General features: G+C 42.8%; 1 protein-coding gene across 13 annotated transcripts in view; it reads left to right on the top strand.

Annotated features, from left to right (window-relative positions):
- CADPS (calcium dependent secretion activator) overlaps positions 1 to 9,941 on the top strand; it is a 472,068-nt gene extending 462,127 nt beyond the window's left edge. For all 13 annotated transcript variants that reach the window (XM_073901482.1, XM_025885231.2, XM_025885232.2 and 10 more), the window contains 2 exons: positions 5,286 to 5,390; positions 8,722 to 9,941. In XM_073901482.1, coding sequence (XP_073757583.1) covers positions 5,286 to 5,390; positions 8,722 to 8,901 — 285 coding nt within the window. In that variant the 3' untranslated portion in view covers positions 8,902 to 9,941. The remainder of the gene's footprint in view (positions 1 to 5,285; positions 5,391 to 8,721) is intronic.
- Positions 9,942 to 20,305: the final 10,364 nt, after the last annotated feature.

The raw sequence follows: 20,305 nt of genomic DNA, 5'->3' as shown, positions 1-20,305 counted from the left end.
ATCTAGGTGGCTCTGATGGCAGAAGATGCAAAGGCAGCAGGTATCCTATAGTCACTGTCGTGCTTGCTGATTAGGGTGTCTCCAAATCTGAGTGGAAGTCCAGTTCCTGTGAACCCTCTATTGTCCAGTGACGTGTCAAGTATTTATCGTACCTCTCAATCCTGCAGCTCTTCCAGGTGATCAGGTTTCCAGGGGAACAGGGAGCCCCTGGGCAGGGACGAGGGAGAGGTGAATGAGTCACTTCACAGATATAAAATTTAAGGGGGAACCAAAAAATGCGGTAATCAAGATCAATAATCTTTTAATACATCTTAAAAAACCAAAATGAATGCAAATGATCCAGGACGAACAAAATATCAGAGTATTAATGACAATATCCAACCCTGCATTTGAGGAACCCTGCCTCACTAGCCTCACCCTAAACCTGGCGCCAGTGAACCCCAATATTATAGAAGAGACAGTTCCGTGTAAAGGTTTCTCTGCCTGAAGTCAGTGTGTGTTCAGGGTACAAGGTGTTACCTGAATAGATCTGCATATTAACTGTCTAAGCTCCTACTAGAAATGAATCATGAAAATTCCTTTGCGTTGTATATTGAAAGGATATCTTTATGTTTCTGAGAGTAATAATAGTCGCTAAATTTTATTTTTTTAAAGATTTTTATTTAAGAGAGAGTTCATGCGTGCAAACATGAGTGGGGGAGGGGCAGAAGGGGAGGGAGAAGCATGAGCAGACTCCATGCTGAGAGCCACGCAGAGCTCCATCTCACAACCCTGAGATCGTGACCTGAGCCTAAACTAAGAATCGGACACTTAGCTGACTGCGCCACCAAGGCGCCCCATTGCTAAATTTTATTGAGTGCTTAGTATGTGAGAGTAACTCTGCTGGGCACTTTACATAATTATCTCTTTTAATGCTCACAGTAATCCTATGAAGTAGGTACTGGTATTAACCCCAAGAGGAGACTGAGGGTCAGAGAGTTAAGTAGCTTGTTTGAAGGTTATCCAGCTAATAAGTAGCCAACCCAAGCTAAAGCTGTAACTTGTCCACACAAAGTTTGAAAAATCATGCATTATTCGTCTGAATCCTTTTCATCCAATATTAAATCTAGGTCAGTATAGTTAAATATGTGCTTTATGCACCCAGGATGTTTGTATGGGTTTGGGTGATGATCTACCACAAAACACTTTGCAATGGAATTGCTGAGAGTTAGTCCGTGGCCTGTAAGACGCATGCATACAGTTCCAGAGGTATTCCATCAGGAGCCATTTTCTCTACCACCCCATGCCTTTCTGTGGTCACTTGCTCAGCTTTCTCCCTTGTTTTGTGGCATTTCTTAGTGTGAGAGAGAAAGCATAGAGGGACGACGGTGATCGTGATGAAGATGTGAGTGGTGATGGTGGTTAATGGTGGTGGTGGGGGTGGTGGCAGCTCACATTTCTTGAGGCCTCATTATGTGCCAGGTACCGTGCTGAGAGCCCTCCTAGCATACCTTCCTTGTGTCATCAAAAAACCTACGTACGAAAAAAAGGCTGATTAATCCCCATTTTCTGTTCAGGAAACTGGGTCTTTGAGAATGTAAATAACTTGCCAAAGCTCGCAAAGCCAGGAAGAAGACAGGTGGGGCCTCTGCTCTTAAGGACTCCATTGTAGAAAGGAAGAAAGAAAGATAAAAATGACAGAGCAGCCTTCTAGCTCCTCCTCAATAGAACTTTCAGATCTGGTTGCAACTACTGGAGAAGTACCCAACTTTCCAAGGGACTTCCTTTGGATGGGCATCCTTTTGGGTTCCAGCTCCAAAACCCTCACCAAATTATCCCCAGAGAATACTTTAGAGGGGCCCCGGGTACTGGGGATTTTATTTCTCTAGTGCTTTTTTTTTTAGGATTAAAGTAACTTTATTTAGGAAGTTTTCAATTAATATACCTGAACAAAGGGGAGGCTAGCAAAGGAGTCACGATTATACTTAAATACTTAGTCCATGTTGTCAGCTCACAATTTTTATCCTAGGGTTTAGAGTGCATTTTATCGAAATCTTAATGTCCAGGTGTTAGGATATTTCTGGAAAAGGCAAGACAAAACAAAATGGGGAGACCTTAAGATGTTTTATTTCCTGTTTTGAAGAATCCTAACAAATCTGCTTTGTTAGCATCAATCTCAAATGAAACAAACCTGAATAATAAGCACCACAGGAGAACAAGCAGGAACAACCCAGATACCCAGTAATGTGCTGATAAATGTTTAACAACTGGCTTTCTGGGAGGGAGAATGCCCTGGTTTGTGGCGTTTGCCAATTTCCACAGTGTAAAAACTCCCACTAAGGCCTATTTCTGGCTGTCAATGCGATATCCTGAGCGTGCAGTTGGAAAGAGGTGCACACACTCAGCTCTCCGGACCAGCACGCTCTTGTGCCCCGCCTAGTGAGGACTAATTCCATGATCAGCTATTTCAGTGCAGTGCCTAATCCTGAAGAACCTCCACTTGGGGACTCACCAGCTACGTGACCTTGGGCAAGTCACTTCACCTCTCTGGGCCTTTGTTCCCTTCTCTACAAAGGATAACAGGGAAGGTCTTTTTCACCTCTAACATTTTAAAGTTCTAGAAGGCAGTGACTCTTGCTTCCTCCGACATCCAAATGCCTTTAAGCGCCTTTCTGGAAAACCAAGTTAGCGCTGTGCCGCATCCAAGTTAGCACTGTGTGCCTCCAATTTCATCTACTGAGCATAAGGTTTGGAAAGAAGTGACTTACTCCCTTTTGCCTCTTGAAATGCGTAGCCAATGGGGCATCATACATTTTTTACACTTCTTTTGCTAGATGTGAGATCCAGGAGGAAAGGCATGGATGTTCCAGGGCTTTCTTGTTCTCCTGGGGTGGGAATCGGCAAGCGTGATACACTGATCCATTGCTGTACGCATTGCCTACCTCCCTACCCTTTCCACAGCAGAGAGAGAGGATTCAGGGTATCCTACCTTTTTATTTGTGTTTTTATTTTTTACTCTCTAAAAGCCATTTTACAAGAATAGGAAGTACTTATACAAAGTGGGGGGGGGGGTTGTTATTTTTTTTTTCCCCCGAAAGGTGGCACATCTCTCAGCAAAGAGAAAAAGGCATGTTGCACAAGGCTTGCTGGCACTGATATCAGCCAGCGCCGGTTTGCCTGTTGTCACAGCCAAAGCAAAATGCCACCTCTGCCTAGAAGCCAGAGTGCCACATTCCTCTTTTGTGTCCCTGAGATGCACCCGTCATGTGGCCCTGGGTTTGTAGGTTTGGCCAGGAAGTCCCCACGTTCTTTGCAGGTCACCTGCCAACCCCAGGAGGTGGGGTAGGGAGGGTACCGATGCTTGTGACTCTCGAAATATATTACTGCATGTCAGATAAAGCCCAGAAAACAGAATTTGAGGGCTGGGGTGAACACAAGAGAGCCCCCAGTTGCTGCAAGTAAGGGAGGGCTGCAGGAATGCCAGTGACCCAGTGGTGTTTCTGTCCCCAGACCCCGTCTTCACAAACCCAGATGCAGTGACAGCAAAAGCTCCAGAATCCCAAGGCAGGAGGTGCCAAAAACACTCCCCAATAATCACTCCCCCACCCCCCAAAAAAGTTTCAGTAAAATGTTCTCACTCCTAGAGGGGAAAACCTGTCCATGCCTGAAGCAGCTTGACCTGGGCAAACCCCCTCCTACATGGAGTGAACCGTGAATCTCAGGGAAAAAAATCCCCACCCCCCACCCCGCCTGCTCCCTGGGGAGGGACAGAAGGTTCCTAAAACTGACAGTTTCGCCTCCATGATCTTTAAAAGAGCAGAAGTTGGCTGTGAGGCTGCAATGCCGCCTTGATTGGGGTAGTGTGGTCTCTGTTTGCGGCTGGGCTCCAAGGAGAGCCACAATTGGCTCTGATGAGGAAGGAGCCTAGAAATGAAAGATTGCAAAGAGGGCTTCTGAACGCCATGGCTGAGACTGTATCGTTTCTTACAAGGTGAAACTTGGCAGTTCTACCTTGCAAGTAAAAAACCCAAATTAATTTTTTTTTAAAGAAATTAAGTCAGAAACAAGGCTTCAGAAAAACTGTGAGTGTTAGGCATAAACTGATTTTGGATGATCTTTAGGTGAGAAAGGGTGGAGTTACCATCAGAAACATGTTTTTATTTATGCTTTTCAAATCCCCACTGGTGCGCAATGTGTGTGCGTGTGCATGTGTGCGCGCGCGCACGTGGGCACGCGTGTTGATTAGCATGAGAGGGTGCATCGTCTCAAATCTCTAACCACTCTCTTTCTCTTACATCTCTTCTGTGCACAGTTCATATAGATGCCCCATAAATAAATCTATAGGTCCATCCACACCTTTTCATTTTATTTGTAAATTGTTTGGTATAAGCGGCAATGCGTAATGAAACCTGGTGAAGTTTAAAAGATTAGATTTTTTTTTTCATACTGACACTTCCTAACACTGTTCATATGTCTCCGAGTGAGATTTATGAATATATGAGCAGTACTGCAAAATCATACCGCACCAGAGACTTCCTGCACCACAGGGGTGGCAGTCTAAAGTGACACAGCTTCAAGCATTTTTCACAGACAAGAAGCAAAATTTAACCCCCTTAAGGGGAAGTATGATTTCAACAGCTTGAAATGAGCTCATTTGTAGATGGTTTTTTTCTCTCATCTTCCATAATTTTTTGGTGTTAAGATTAAAACAGATTGCACAGCCAACGTAAGGGCACAGAAGCTGCCCAGAGTGTGATTTGGCCCTTAAAGAGAAACCTTCCTTGTCTCCATCCCAGTGCCCAGCAGGGTACATGAAGGTACACTTCACCATCAATTCATAAGGCTCTCAGCCCAAATCCCAGCATTGTCCTCCACAGACAGGGTCTGGATTTTTCAAAAGGTAAGTAGCAAACTGACATCAGTTTTTTCCGTGGAGAAACCCCCATCTCCCTGGGCATCTGAAATAGTGGCATTAAGAAATATGCAATGACTTGAATCTCAATGGAGTAAAATTAACCAACAAAAAGGAGAATCAGAAGAGCAAAAATGGTCTATATGAACTGATCGTGTAGGAGATGTCGATCGTGGAGGAGTTCTGTCTTAGATTCAAAGTCCAAACCCATCTCTTTTTAGGCTGATCGGGTACCTTGTGATTTTGTTCACGATTTGTCTCTGCTCTCAAATTCTCTTTTAACCATTTAGTCTGTCCTCGGAACAGAGCAGGTGCTCAAATATGGCCTGTTCCCTCTCTCCTCTGCAAATGCTCCGTGATGTGTTGGCTGGAGAACTTTTGTCTCTTTTTTCAGCAATGGTACAACAGCTCCATGAACGTGATCTGCACCTGGTTGACGGACCGGATGGACTTACAGCTTCACATTTATCAGTTGAAAACACTAATTAGGATGGTAAAGGTAAAAGAAAAAATAATTATTCTTCTTTGCACATAGCTCACTGAAATACATTTCACTGTCCGGCTGCAGAACTTCCTTAACACAAAGAATATTGGTTTACATATAAAACAAGATGATTTCTAAAGCAGCATCTTGTGCAAGAAAAACCTATGCAATCACTTCGGAATGCGTGGTTAATTCATTACTCAGACATCAAAGGAAAAATTAACAAAAAGGAATTTGATATTTTATCCAGGCCGGAAAAATACTTTATGTATCTGTCATGCAAAAATACTGCAGGGGCCTTCGTGCCCTGTGCATTAGACTTTCAGAAGCTGGTTTGGGTACCATTATGCTAATCACATAATTACCAATTTCATTTATGGTTTAATGAAATAAAATTTTGCCACAATTAATGTAATAGAAATATTTACCTCCAGCTATTTCTAAATATGTCCTGTGATCATTATCAGGATGCAAATCAATATTGTTCTCATAGTTAATTGAAGTAGTTTCTCTTACAATGCATGTATACAATCAAATGGAAAGGATCACAAAGGTGAGATAACATACCCTGAAAGTAGCTTTTTTCCCTGTTCTTGTGTGTGTGCCTTGGACTAATGATAATTATTTCAGCGTGAAATCTCAGTGGTTTACATGAAATAATAAGATCACGGAAGGGGGTAAATACGTTTTTGATCATTTCAGTTTCCATTTGATGCTTCACCATAGAGGGTTTTAAAACATTCGTGATGCAGAAATATCATTCAAAGCAGAAAGTGTCTTTAAAAATATTTTAACAATAAAACGTAGCTGAATTTCTATTTCTTAACCATTTGCCGGAAGTCCCCCCTCTCCGCCCCCTTTCTACTCCCTACCCCCTCCATCCCCCCCCCGCCCCTACCCCATTTCTTAGTCTCTTTAGGATTAGCACCATTTCACTGAAGGTACTCCTCTACCCCAGTGCTGACTTAAAACCAATTACTGTTCTGTTGAGTGTAATTAAAGAGAATTATTATCATCTGCATTTGATCTCACAAAGCGTCTGCCCAGGGAAGGTTACAGACAGCCGTGTATTACAGCTCTTAAAAAAGAAATGTATGCACTAGGGCCATAGACCCAGCCTAATTTCATATTTTTTAAATTTCAGTTCCTTAAGGCAAGCTCACTAGCCATTGCCTGACCACTTCAATTCCATTTCCTGGGTATAAATACTCTTCTTTGGGGGGATTTTTTTGTTTGTTTGTTTGACACTTACTGGGTGGACATTAAAAGAAGACCTTAATTTTTAAGATTTTAAAATATGTATCTTCCCATTACTGCTATCTCTAGATCTATGTTGGGAATATTGGAACTAGCAATATTTCATTAAGGAAAAAAATGTAAGTCTGAGAGAAGGTTTATTCTTAGCCTTCTGCCAAAAAAACACAGACATGAACCACAGAGAAGGGACAGAAATGTCACTGGCAAAAGAACTCCCTTCACTTTTGCCAGAGACTGGCTCAGCCTAACTAGTGTCACAACACACAGGTATGAAGCAGAATGCACCACCTCTTCACCAAGCACATTAACCAGAGGTCTCCTTCCCCAAGGCAAACTTCCAAAGACAGTTGGCTTTCTTTCCTGCCTCCACATCCATTCCCTTCATTCCTCCATTCATTCATTCATTCTTCAGCAAGCATTTATTCACTCATCCCACACTGGATAAATATTAGTTGAGCCCCTTCCCATATATTACAAGATGGAGAATTTTAAAATGACTAGATAAGGTCCCTGTCTGCAGGCATTTAGAAGTTGAGTTGGGGAATGCTGCTCTGGAATTTGAATAAAGGGGAGAATACTCAAGTCCTTTCTACCTTTCTTTTTCCCATCATACTCTGGCACCAACTATATTATCTTAAGTGTAAACAGAACAACTGCTTGAAAAGTACAAAAAAAATCAAGTTAATCTTCTGGATATCTGGTCTACACCATGCCTAGAATTTACTCAGCCTCCTACCCTTTCCCGTCAAGGTGAAGACAAGTCAGGTAGCCATCTAGCTACCTAAGAGAACCTTGCAGTTTGATCCATAATTAGGAGGACCTATTAACGTATGCCGAAATCAGATTACTTTTACAAAGGAAAGAAGGTGCCGTGATTAATCATGCTGGGACAACAGGTAGAAAGGGTCATCATATCCATAATCTGATATTATTGGACTTCACTGGGCCAGACTGCATTCACTAGTTAATTCTGCAGTCGTTACAACATGTGACCTTCAAGAGGGGTTGACATTGTGATTGCTGATACTATGATTGCTTTAGATGGACAACAAGAAATGGAAGTCCCAATGGGAATACACTGAAGTATGTTAACACTCCTTCTCGTGCCCCTTTGGCAAGTGTCCCACATCAATAGAAGAAACACACGGCCGAATCAGTAGCTGAAATGACATGCAGTGTGATGAGAAAAGTTGTTAGAGACCTTTTTCCAAAAAAATGTTAAGAAGTAGACAACAGCCAGATGCTTCTGGTCATGTTCAATTAACGCTAAGGGATTTCTGGGGGGGGTGGGGGGGGTGGGCGGGGAACGAAAACAAAACAGTCCCTGGGATACCTCAGGAAATCCGAGAGAAATCGCCTGAAGGAACAAAGAAAGAATTTGTGGTACAGTAATACCAAGCCATTGTTCTTGAAAAAGAGCCAAATTTCTTCCCCAAGACCATGAAGTTGTGAACAGAATAGATACACTTCTTTCCCAGGGAGGTAAGAAATGAATCACATGTCTGCGACATATTGATGAGGCATTAGCACTCCATCTTCCCCATAATTATTGCTGCCCGTACTAGGTTTCATATACCAACATACATATGTCTGTCTTGTGAATGAGACAGAGAGATATGCAGTTACAAGCCTCAAAAATATTAAAGACCAGACTGCAAAGGAAATGGCAAAATACCATAATCAGTTGATCCATTATTTATGTGTTATGGCCCCTTACACAGTCTATCATATTGTATTATACTAACCCAAGAGAAAGAACCTGACCAAAAGAAAGAGAGAGAGAGAGAGAGAGAGAATCAAAACAATCATGGAACATTTCCCTTTATGGAACTGAATAAACACAAGCTTATGTTCTTTGCTTTGTCTCAGCTAATACAGTTTATCCTGCCACAATTTCTCATTCTCTGTCATTCGGCGAATCTCAGTTTTCAGTACCAGTGAAACCTGAGCACAGTGGCTTTTCATTTGACAATGCATAGAGTGAGTCACTTAGCCGAAGGTCAGTGTTCTCACACCCACAAGTGCCTTGTGTCCTTTCCCTCCTTTCATGGAGATGAGATCTCTTATCACTGATCTTTTCCCTCCTTAGAAAACCTATAGAGATTTCCGATTGCAAGGGGTCCTGGACTCGACCTTAAACAGCAAGACGTACGAAACCATCCGGAACCGGCTCACTGTGGAAGAAGCCACGGCATCAGTGAGCGAGGGTGGGGGCCTGCAGGGGATCAGCATGAAGGACAGCGATGAGGAAGACGAGGAAGACGACTAGAATGCTAGGGCCCGGAGTCCTCTAGGACAAAGTCCTGTAATCAATGCATGTCCTTAGTCTGTTAGTTAACCCCACTAGGGAATTTTCTGTCAACTACCATGCTCATGAAATGTTTACCAGTACAATTGCCATTTTAGCTATGTGGTTCCAAGATTAGCAAATGACCTTCAATCCCACTGATTTCCTGATTCCATGTCTGTATGTTTACAAGCAATATGGAGCACCATTCTTTAAATACCGTTCATGGAAAATACATAGTCCAACTGCTAGGTGTGTTCCTGTTCTCAGCAGAGTTAAATGATGCTTCATTAATGTCCTGTGTCTGCATTGACAGTAAATGGATGTGAGGGCAGGTATACCAAGTATTTCACTTCTTTGTTTCACATTACGTGGATGCCAGTTATTTAAATGAGTACAATGAATTAATTTAATTAAGACACATAGATCTGCTTTGTTTTTTTTTGGAAAACAAAAGGCAAGGCTCCGGCAACCAACTTTTGGTTCTTTGTGTTCCCCTGAAATGAAAAATGAACCCCCGGTTTCCTTGTTAACTCATCCTTCCATCGATCCGCATAGTTAGCCAGAAAAGGATGGCTATATACCAATGGATTGATCCTCTCATTTGCCACGGCAAGGGTGATCCTATCATGAGTTAACACCAAGCACAGTTCAGAGCAACTGTCTTCTGTCAAAGTTTATCCTATTAAATGTTACATTTTGCTTTTATGTTTCAATAACCGTGTATGTAAAAAACCTGAATATTTAAATTACCACCCTAGACTCTAAATGTGTTTATAATAAGATATGGGTATTTCCTTCAGTAGATTGTAACCATAATTTAAATTATTTTGTTCCACAGTTTTTTATATCTGTTATGTACATTGCATTTTGATCTGTAACTGCATGACCCCTGGGGTCCTCTGCAGAGCTATTTCTTTCTGTGTAAAGTAGTGGATCCATCTTGCTTTTGCCTTATATAAAGCCTACAGTTATGAAAGTGTGGAAAACTGTGGCTTCTCAATAAATAACTATTCAAATGTCCTAAGAATATACTTCCAAGTCTTTTTTCCTCTGTCTCTTTTGAAAGCCGGAACTGAAACACACACAAAGTGGCAGAGGAGGGTAAGAGCAACAAAGAGGTCATGTCCCTGAAACTGTTGGAGAGGTGGTTTTCAAATACTCGTCTTCACAAGAAACAGCAAAAAGTCCTACTAATTCAGACTCTGCTAAATCAGAACTGTGGGCATTTGGACATGTTGGGCAGATTACGCTTGCATTATAGGATAAATAAGGGTCTGCTAAGCAAGAGACTAGTGTAAACGAGAGGAATGTTTCTCCTGTACGAAAAGAAGGCCAACAAACTGTTTTTAAGCACTACTTTAACAGCAGTGTTTGCATTCAAACAAAGCGTGTGCCAATTATATATGATTCTTATATATTTGTTAAAGCATCTTACAAGATTCTCTAAGATATGGAGCACTCTTCTTGCTCCCCATTTCTTGTCGGCAAAATAGTCACCCAGGTGTGAAACAAATCCAACATTTTGCAGCCTTACCTGTTTTATTTGCGTCTGTCACCAAACCAAACTGACCTTGCCTTGGCGCTGCCTGAGGTTTTAGGGAAGAGACGAATTCATCTGTAGGACCAGGTAGACCAGTTGTTCTCTACCAATCAACCCCTCAGAATAGTACATCCTCTTTAATCCTTGAGGTCTACAGGTACAAGTCAACAGTACTTCCTGTCCTTAGTAGGATTACAAGGATAACTCCTGTTTATTGAGCAACTATTCTGTACCAAGCGGTCTGTATGTAATACCTCGTTCAAATCTCACAACCACCACAAGGGAAGAGGACTGTTATTATCCACATTATAAACAAACAAATTGAGGTCAGGAAGGTTAAGGGTACTTGCTCTGTGGTTACACAACTCCATACGGAAACACTAATCCAGAGACACTAGCATAGAATGGGTAATACATAAATGGTGGGGGTATATCATTCAGGTGTGAAAAAGCTTTGCGCAATGGCTTCAAGATAAGTCAATGTGGCAGAGCCAGAATTTTTAAAAATATAGCTGTATTACATTTTTAGTTGCAAAGCTAAAACGTAGTTTTTTCCACAATTGTGAATAATTCAAAAATGTGCAAAGTAAAGAGAGAGTGTCTGCCCAGTGTATCATATAGTTGGAAAGAGGAAGAAAATGCCCAGGAGCCCTGGAGGAGAGCTAAGTGAGTGACTTAGAGAAATAACCAAAGGGCGTGATCCAAAAGACATGAAGAGAAGCAAGTCTGAAAAGACTGTGCCATCAAAACCAGGATTAAAACAAACAAAAATCCTCCAAAAGAAGTCAGCACAGCCCAGCCCAGCACTGAGGGTCCTGGTGAACAGCATCCCTCATCAGCTAGCATCCCTGGAGGAAGGGCTGGGCAGAAGGCAATGATAGCAGACGAGATCAGAGAGAAAGAACTCACCAAGTTTTCAAGTCCGAAGTTACCCTTGCGACAAATTCAAAGCCGAGAAGACCACTTTGGTATCTTGAGCTCTTTTTTCACTTCTTTGGGACAGAATATTAAGTTTTCTCTTCTTTCTTATTTTATTTATTTATTTATTTATTGTTAAAATGCAATATACATACAGAAGAGTGTACAAATCCTAAGCACGCAGGTCAATGATTGGAGCTGAACAAAGTGAACATACTCTTGGGACAACTGTCAGGTCAAGAAAGAGAACATAATGAACACCTGCAGACACACCCATGCTCCTGGCCCTTCCCAGTCTCTACCCCCTCCCTCAGTCGACACAGGTAACCACGATCCTGAATTAAAACCCTTATGTAATTAGAATCACAGTATATATTCTTCCAAGTCTGGTTTCTTTTTGCTCTACATTATATTGTTGGTGTAGCTGTAGTTCATTTCTTTCCAATGCTCTATAGGATGAATATGCCACGATTCATCCATGTTCACACGTTGTATTGAGTTTGGGGCTATTATGAGTAATGCTGCCATGAATTTCTTTGTGCATATCTTTCAGTCCAATTTCTGTGTCATAGGGTGAAGTTATGTTCATTGTTTAGTAAATACTGCCAGTTTTCTCCAGAGGGTGAACTACATACTAATCTCACCAGCAGAGCATCAAGAGTCCCTTAATGTACCAGTTATTGTCACTCTTTTAAATTTCCATCATTCTGGTATGTGGTGTCGTGGGTTATAACTATAGTTCACTGATTACAAAAATAGAGTTGATTGCCTCTACACATGTGTATTGGCAGTTTGGTTAGCCTCTCTTGTGAAGTGCTGGTTTAAGTCTTTTTTTCCTTTTTTCAAAAGAGGAAAATTCCAGAGTTCTTTGAAGGACTGGTAGGGAAGAGGCCATAGGAAAAAGTGCCAGATGGATGGTGAGACATGGCAATGTAGAGAGAAATGTGAACCTGATGGAAAAGCACTCACTGTATTATCAGTCAGCCCACAAATCGTTGAGTACATACTGGCCAGGCACTGCTAGAAACACCCAGGCTCTCTCTAGTGCATCCCCCTTCATCAGCCATGGGGACTTTTCTAAAAGGCAAGTGCAATTTTGTCCGTTCTCCAGTTAAAAGCATCCAGTGGCTCCCCTTGGTCATGGAATGAAGCCCAGATTCACTAAGGTGGCATGCATGGCCATGCACCATCTAACCCTCACCTGCCCCTTCAGCCTCCTCTGTTAACTCTGCCCCTCTGGCTCCCCGCGTTTCAGCTACCCCTGCCAACGTTCACTTCCTCCTGTGCACCACCGTTCTGCCCTCTTGGGGGCCTCCCTCCAACACCTCATCTTGCCCTTCAAATCCCAGCTAAATTTGGCTTCCCCGGAGAAGCCTTCCAAACCCCACCCTCGGTTCAGCATTCATGTCCCTGGTACATATTCTCCTAACACTCTCTACTTCCCCTTCGTAGTTAATTTGTCACACTCTTCATGAAGGGTTTCTTTGCATCATTACCTGTTTCATGCAGCTTCTCTCCACTTCACGAGGCTGTGGTCTGTGCCAGCTTCCCTACTCTAACCTTACTGTGTTCACTGAATATATGATTAATAAAGACTGAACATACAGAGATGTAGATGATCTGGTGACTATTCTCCTAGAGCCTTTAGGTGATATGAATCTTCAAAAGCTTCATATAGACCACATACAGATGCAGAGGAGGGAGAAGAAAGGGAAGACTTCCTGGAGGAGGTGGGCCCTGAAGAGCACATAGAGAGGACACGAAAAGACACGGACCAAAGCAGCGGGAGGTGAGGGGAATGTGCCGCTTGGCCAAAGCTCTCTTCTTCTCTGATAAATTCCCAGCACACATAGTGAACACTCAACGAATACATGTGATGTAAGATATTAATGAATATGCTCAGAGTGTTAGGGGAGCCTGGCTTCCTGGGGGGGTTTGAAGAGATTAAAATGGAAAGAGTGGATTAAGGTTTCAAAAAAGGACATGTAGTTTAGTTTAGCTTGGGTTTGTTGGGCTAAATAACAGAGAACTAAGCAGTATTTTTATTTTTTTCAAAATATTTAAAGAAGTTTTTTAAGTTAAAAAAAATCAAATAAAGTAGAATTCTATGAAACAAAAAGTTGAAGCCTCTTCCTTCCCCAACCCATTTCCCCAAAGTAGCCATTGCTAACAGATGGGCATATATTCTTCCAAATATGTTCAAATCATATCCAATATCCAATTGGATATATTTATATATTTTATATATTTATATATTTTTAAAATATATTTTCACAAGTGGGATTCATCCTGAGCATACTAAGGCAAATCACATTTTTCATTTATCAGTGTAGGATAATTTTTGTCTCTGCATGTAGAGATTTTCTGTATTACTTTTAATGATTGTGCTGTCTTTAAGGAGGTGGTCTGGTCAAAGGAGAATCAAGAGCAAACTTGGGCAAAATGAAAATCCAGGGTAAAATGAGGATGGACAAAACATAATGGAGGAAATGAGCCATCTGTGGAAGTGACCCAAGAGACTGAAAAAAGTGACTGAAGAATTTCTGAAACACCCCAAATCGAATCCCTGTCGAACTGAACTGTATTATAATGATCTGTTGATGTGTCTTTCTCTCCGCTAGACTGCCAACTTCTTGAAGTCAGGGACTGTATCCATTTGTGTGTGCCGGTCTGGTGCCTGGGATTCGGTAGGCATTCAGTAAGTGTTGGCCAAATTGAATGGTGGGCATCAGAGAGGCACACGTGGGCATGATCATGAACAAGAAAACATGAACTAAATGGATTGCAACATACTCTGTCTATAAAGGAAGAATGAATAAGGTGAAGAATCTCAATGGCTTTCCTAAAGCCATCTACCTCCCCACTAACATGACCTGAACTTCTAAGCACAGGCATGAAGTCCTGATGTCATAAATTTGGGGTTCTGTAGGAATTCTAGGAAATAAACCAACGAGGGTGATATCATTATTGTTCCTGCACAAATATCAATATATTCATTTTCTTTAAATTTTAAAATCCAAAATAAGCATGTTCTTTGTGGCCAGTTTTTATCAGTACATGATTAACCAATCTGAAGTAAATCAAATTATGCACGATTGTGCAATTCTTGGTAAACAAATTTTTAAAAATCAGGATTCATCTTTTATTCAAGGTTGTTTTGCTTCTTCATCTGAATACGAAAAGTATCATCTGTTTTCCTACTTCTGAAACCATGCATTTCATCTAAAGTTGTAAATCTGCATTTGTTGTAAGTAAGCAAAACAAGGAGAGGGCCGGGAAGGCGCAATCTGCCAGCGAGCCCTCTACCCCGTGGACGGCACGCCTCAGGTCAGAGAAAAACACTGCACAACAAATTCATCCCAGCCACCAGCGAACAGAGGGATAAAGTCATCACAGTTAATACACCAACCGCAAAATAACTAGAATGCAAAGGAAACAATAAGCCAAAAGTACGCAAATAAATGTTTTTCTCTCCTAAGTATTGCTGGTGCAATGGCACAAAGCAATTGTAAAGATGGTTAAGTTGGCATATTTCCCTGTCCATCAGAAACGAGTTGGCTTGTTTCCTGGGTGGTGAATACAATTGCAAAGAATAAACAAGGCTTTGCTGAAATAGCTAAGCAGGAAACGTAATGGAAAACAGTTAGGATTTCAGAGAAAGTGTAGGAAATTTGGGGATATACTTAAAAGGAAATCAGGGGCAACATGAGAAGGCAAATATGGGTGGTATTTGATGCAAAGACAACTACAGTTTACATGGAAGCTGTGATGAGACTTCAAATTCTCCTGTCACTATGTTATAATAAACAGGGCGGCTGAACCCTAACCAACCCCCCCCCCCCGCCGCCCCACCTCCCAGTGCAGGGCTGTGAACACAACAAATTTCTCCACAGCACTCCTCAGTGCTATTACTTCCATTTTGAGCACAAAGTACCCTGCAAAAAAGTCAAACATAAAGATTATTGACTCCAAATTCCAGAGCCTATGGAGGGTAATGGCGTCACAATGTATTTGGAAAGTCAAACTTTGCAGAGGCCACTTCAGTGAAACGCCAATCTCTACTTTTGTGATACCGAAAGCTGAACTCCCATGAAATGATTTTTGCCAGGATAAGGAGAACTCTTTCCCTCTAAAACTCAGAGAATAGTTATGATAAAATGATTCTTGGCAGATTAATTAGACTAGTGATTTTCCAAATCAAGGGCATGGGTTTCTTTCTGCATTGACAGCAAGTAAAACCATCTCTGATCCATTTCTTGTTCACCTCTTAGTCTGCGATTCTGATATCATTTCAGTGATTCTCAATTTTTTTTCACTTTTAACATCTCTGAAATTGGATTTCATCCTTCTGCCGTAAGTAAACAAACTCAAATTGCACCTACCCTCTGTCACCACCATCTACTTCTGTAATGAGGCTGCTATGCACACAGCCTTGGGGTCATATTCCCGTGGAGAATGCAAGGAAAAGGGGGTGCCTGTCCCAGAGAAGAGCCTTCCACACAGTGACCTGAGCGCAGGGGCAGAACCAGGGACTGACTCAGGAGTGGATATGTAAGAAGTGCCCGTTTCTCCCCGATACTTAAAAGAAAGGTAATCCTGAGGTGGGGAGGGACAGAGATTCTGTTAGGACAAAGGATGGGGGCTCAAACCACCCTAGGTAAATGTTAAAGGTGAAAGCTGGGGCCGCAGAGATAGCAGGACGGAATAGAAAGTGGAAGCTCAAGAGCACGGGCTCCGGTCCCCTCCACACAGAAGGTTTCCAGCTAGGGTGGCTGAGGCTGGCCAAGCCTCTACAGGAGACTTGGGCACCCCCCTCCCCTCACACCTGGAGAAGGCAGACCATCCGGTGCCCCCCTGCACTGTGCACTCTGAGGGGACCCCTTTCCCCCATCAGTGGGAAGGTGCTTGATGTTGGAGCTTTTCAGGGTCAAAGTGAAGGGGCCTCCCAGGAGAAGACGGGCATGGGCTCTGTGTAACAATGCCTGCCGTCAGGGGGAAGGATGACTCAGTGGCCCCTTGAGCTTTCCAAAAGACGTGCTGTGGACTGATTTGATGCAATAGATGTAAATAACCTCAAGAGCAAGGAAATAATAAAATATAGTCAAGGGAGAAAAAAAAAAGCACAGGTTCTAGAGTCAGGCTGAACGCGGTCCAGATTTCAGATGATTGGTGGTAATCATTAGCCATGTAACCTTGGGCAATTGCCCTAGGCCTCAGTTTTCCCAACTGTAAAATACGAATAACCAGAAGAATCCCCTAAGCCTTACCTATGGCTTTAAGCTCACTGGGTTACCATCAAGATTAAATGTTTTAATACATGCAAAGTACTAAAAAAACAGCATATATGCTAAGTGCTCAATAAATGTTAGCTAAGATTTTACTGTTAATTTCTGAAGCTCTTAAGAGCTTGCCACATGTTTCAGGCTCTGAACAGACGACAGGTATGGCCAGGTCAGCGCCCTTGAGAAGCTGGGTCCTGTTATTCCCTGTTTCTGGTGCACTCTTCCCGCCGGAACCACTCCCGATCAGCTGGGGATTGGACGGCTGTGCATTCAACAAGGTATGCTTACTGCCCACTTGTTTTACCATTTGCTTCTGTGCCTTGGAAAGGAAGAATTTGTCCCTCTTGTCTACATTTATTCGCATTCTCCACTTTCCTCTGACTGTGGACCTTAGTAAATAATGATTGAAGGAATTAATGAATGAGCAAATGAATTTCTCTTCCTGTCTCCCCTTCTTCAACATCGCTGCTTTCATTTGGGTTTCCCTAGAAACAGACCCTGAGACAAGGATTCAAGTGCAATGGTTTACTTGGGAGGTGATCCCAGGAAACACTACTAGCCAGGATGGGGAAGGGAGACCGGGAGATGTCAGCCACTGAGGGGAGCTGGAGTTCGATCGGCCTGGAGAAGTCCGGGAGCCCCCTGCAGAACAGACATGTCAGTGTTACCCCCCGGGAGGGGTGTGAGAGCTAGCGGAGGGCTGACAGCCCTGACCCTTCTTGCCGTTGGCCGAGGACAGCCGGGAGATGAGGCTAGGAAAGGGAATTTCTCCAGCCCTTCAGACGTGCAGGGCAGGCAGACAAAGAAAACCCTGGTCATCCCAGAAAGCCCTCCGGCAAATAAATGCAAGAAAGGTGGTGGGAAATCACGCCTGGTTGGGAGGAAGTGCTAAGGACTAGGGAGAGTGGGCAGGACACCAACATAGTCTGCTACAAAATCAGCCTTCTGCACCCCAGACCTCTAGAGACTGGAGTCAGCGTTGGCCTGAGGACCGCAAGACAGAAAGCCCATTTCTCATGCCAGGAACACAGCCTCACCAGGCTAGACTTGGAAGCCTCTCATGAGCAGTGAAATAAATTCTTAGCCTTTACTATGATGGAATACAATGGAACCAGGAAAAAGAATAAAGTAGGGTTTGTTTGTTTTTCCTGTAATAGTCACTGTCATTGCACAGGTTTATTTTATTTTTACTTGAGTAGAGTGGACACACAATGTTACATTAGTTTCAGGTGTGCAACGTAGTGATTCAGCTGCTCTCCACCTCCTGCCCTGCTGGCCACAGTGTAGCTCCCATCCGTCACCACAGTGCTGTTGCACCACCACTGGCTATATTCCCTCTGCTGTACCTTTCATCCCTGTGACTTCTTCACTTCGTAATGGAAGCACGCTGCCCATCCCCACCCCTCCCCTCTGGGAACCATCAGTTTGTTCCCTGTATTGATAGGTAGAAGAAAGTATGTGTATATGTGCTGATACTGCAGAATGTCCAAGATATATACTTTGGTCTTTTAAAAAAAAAATCCATGGGCAGACCAGCCCTTGAAAGAATTAAAAAATCAGAGCACCTGGTGCAGTCGTTAAGCATCCAACTCTTGGTTTCGCCTCAGGTCATGATCTCAAGGGCATGAGGTCGAGCCCCGCGTCGGGCTCCACGCTCAGCACAGAGTCTGCTTAAGATTCTCTCTCTCTCCCTCTCCCTCTGTCCATCCCCCCCCATAAATAAATAAATCTTTTAAAAAGTAAAAATAAAAGACTTAAAAAGTAATAAGCAAATCTATCCATATGTGTGTATGTGTATTTATATATACACATATTTTCAAGAGAGTAAATGGGCATTTGTCATTTTGGCCTCCCAGACCCCAAATCCAAAACTCCATGGAAGGTTGAAGGGGAAAGAATATTCCCTCTGCGTGCCCCTGACTGCTGGTATGTGGCTAACGATGCTCTAGCTCAGAACTTTGGCTCTTGAGGAGGCCTGGCAGCACTAGAGGACTCCCAGGCTGGATGCAGGACAGTCCTGGGTGCCCGATGACGGGGCGGTGGACCCAGAAGCAGGTGCAGCCCACACAGAGCCGTCCCTGTGCCTTTTCCTGGCTGTGCCTCACTTCCCGTGTCCCTTGGCTCCTCACTGAGCCTGTTTCCCCAGCTCGCTCTGAGCAATTCATCAGCTCCTCTTCTGACATCAGTTTCTCTTGCTGGTGACCAAGAGCAGTGATCAATACAGGAGGGCTTCAGAAGAAACTGGGAACAGTGGTTACCGCTGGGGAAGGGGACAGCCGACTTTGGATGGAAAGGAGACATGTTTTTCAGCACATAGTGTTTTATGTTGTTTGATTATTTTAACAGTGTGTATTTATTACTTTTTTCAAATTAAAAATACTTATTTTGGGGGCACCTGGGTGGCTCAGTTGTTAAGTGTCTGCCTTCAGCTCAGGGGTCCTGGGATCAAGCCCCGCATGGGGCTCCCTGCTCGGCAGGAAGCCTGCTTCTCCCTCTCCCACTCCCCCTGCTTGTGTTCCCTCTCTCGCTGTGTCTCTCTGTCAAATAAATAAATAAAATCTTTTAAAAAATACTTTATTTTTAAGTAATCTCTATGCCCATCATGGGCTTCAAACTCATGACCCTGAGATCAAGAGTCACATGCTCTCCTGACTGAGCCAGCCAGGTGCCCCTCAAATTTAAAAGTATGTTATTTTTTTAAATTTTTATTTATTTATTCATTTATTTTAGAGAGGAAGAAGAAGGGACAGAGGGAGAGGGAGAGAGAGATTCTTAAGCAGGCTCCATGCCCAGCGTGGAACCCGACATGGGGCTTGATCTCACAACCCTGAGATCGTGACCTGAGCCAAAATCAAGAGTTGGACACTTAACTGACTGAGCCAACCGGTGCCCCTAAAAATATTTTAAAGGAGTGGTTTTTTTTAAATAAATTTACTTTTTAAAGTGTTCCAATAGAGCAGCATCTGGACAAGAAGAATCTGGATTAAAGTATAGTTCTAGTAGCAGGCACAGGATGAAAGGTTAACTATTACCCTCTTTCTTCTGTGCAGGTCCTCTTACCAGGGAGAGAATCTTAACCTGGAGTGTTCGTCTAGAACTCAGAAGGTCTGTGAACTTGAAGGGGTGGGGGGTAGGGAAGAAGGTAGCAAACCAGTATCTGTGACTGTTTCACCAACAGAAATCTTAGAAATTTTCATATCACGTTCAACTTGTTGCAATATCTCAAGAGATCACTTATACTCATCTGTACTTCTAAATTACCTTAGGTATTATATCTGCCACTGATCTTATTTAATGCATTAAGAAAAAACACATATATCACTATATCACACTTTTTAAAAAAGATTTTGATAATGGTATATCAATATGAATGGTCTCCTTTGGAATTGCACATATTTTATCTTATGCATTTTAAATCATTATTTGGAGACGGGGTCCACTAGCTTACCAGACTCTGAATGGGGTCTGTGGTGTATGTTTGCCACTACCCACCGCCCCCCCACACACAGAAAGGTTGGGAACCTCTGCCAGAGCTCTCCATCTTTCATTTCCCCAACCCATTTCTTGCTTTACCCATTATCTCTCTTCTTTTTTCTTTTAAATTTGTTATAGAGACTAAGGTTTTATTTATTTTTTTAAGGAA

Source organism: Callorhinus ursinus, unplaced genomic scaffold (genome assembly GCF_003265705.2).
Source record: "Callorhinus ursinus isolate GAN/ISIS: 27379988/994484 unplaced genomic scaffold, GSC_fseal_2.0 scaffold15, whole genome shotgun sequence".
Taxonomy (NCBI): domain Eukaryota; kingdom Metazoa; phylum Chordata; class Mammalia; order Carnivora; family Otariidae; genus Callorhinus; species Callorhinus ursinus.
The sequence above is the reverse complement of the archived record's forward strand: the minus strand, read 5'-3'. Positions and strand labels throughout refer to the sequence as shown.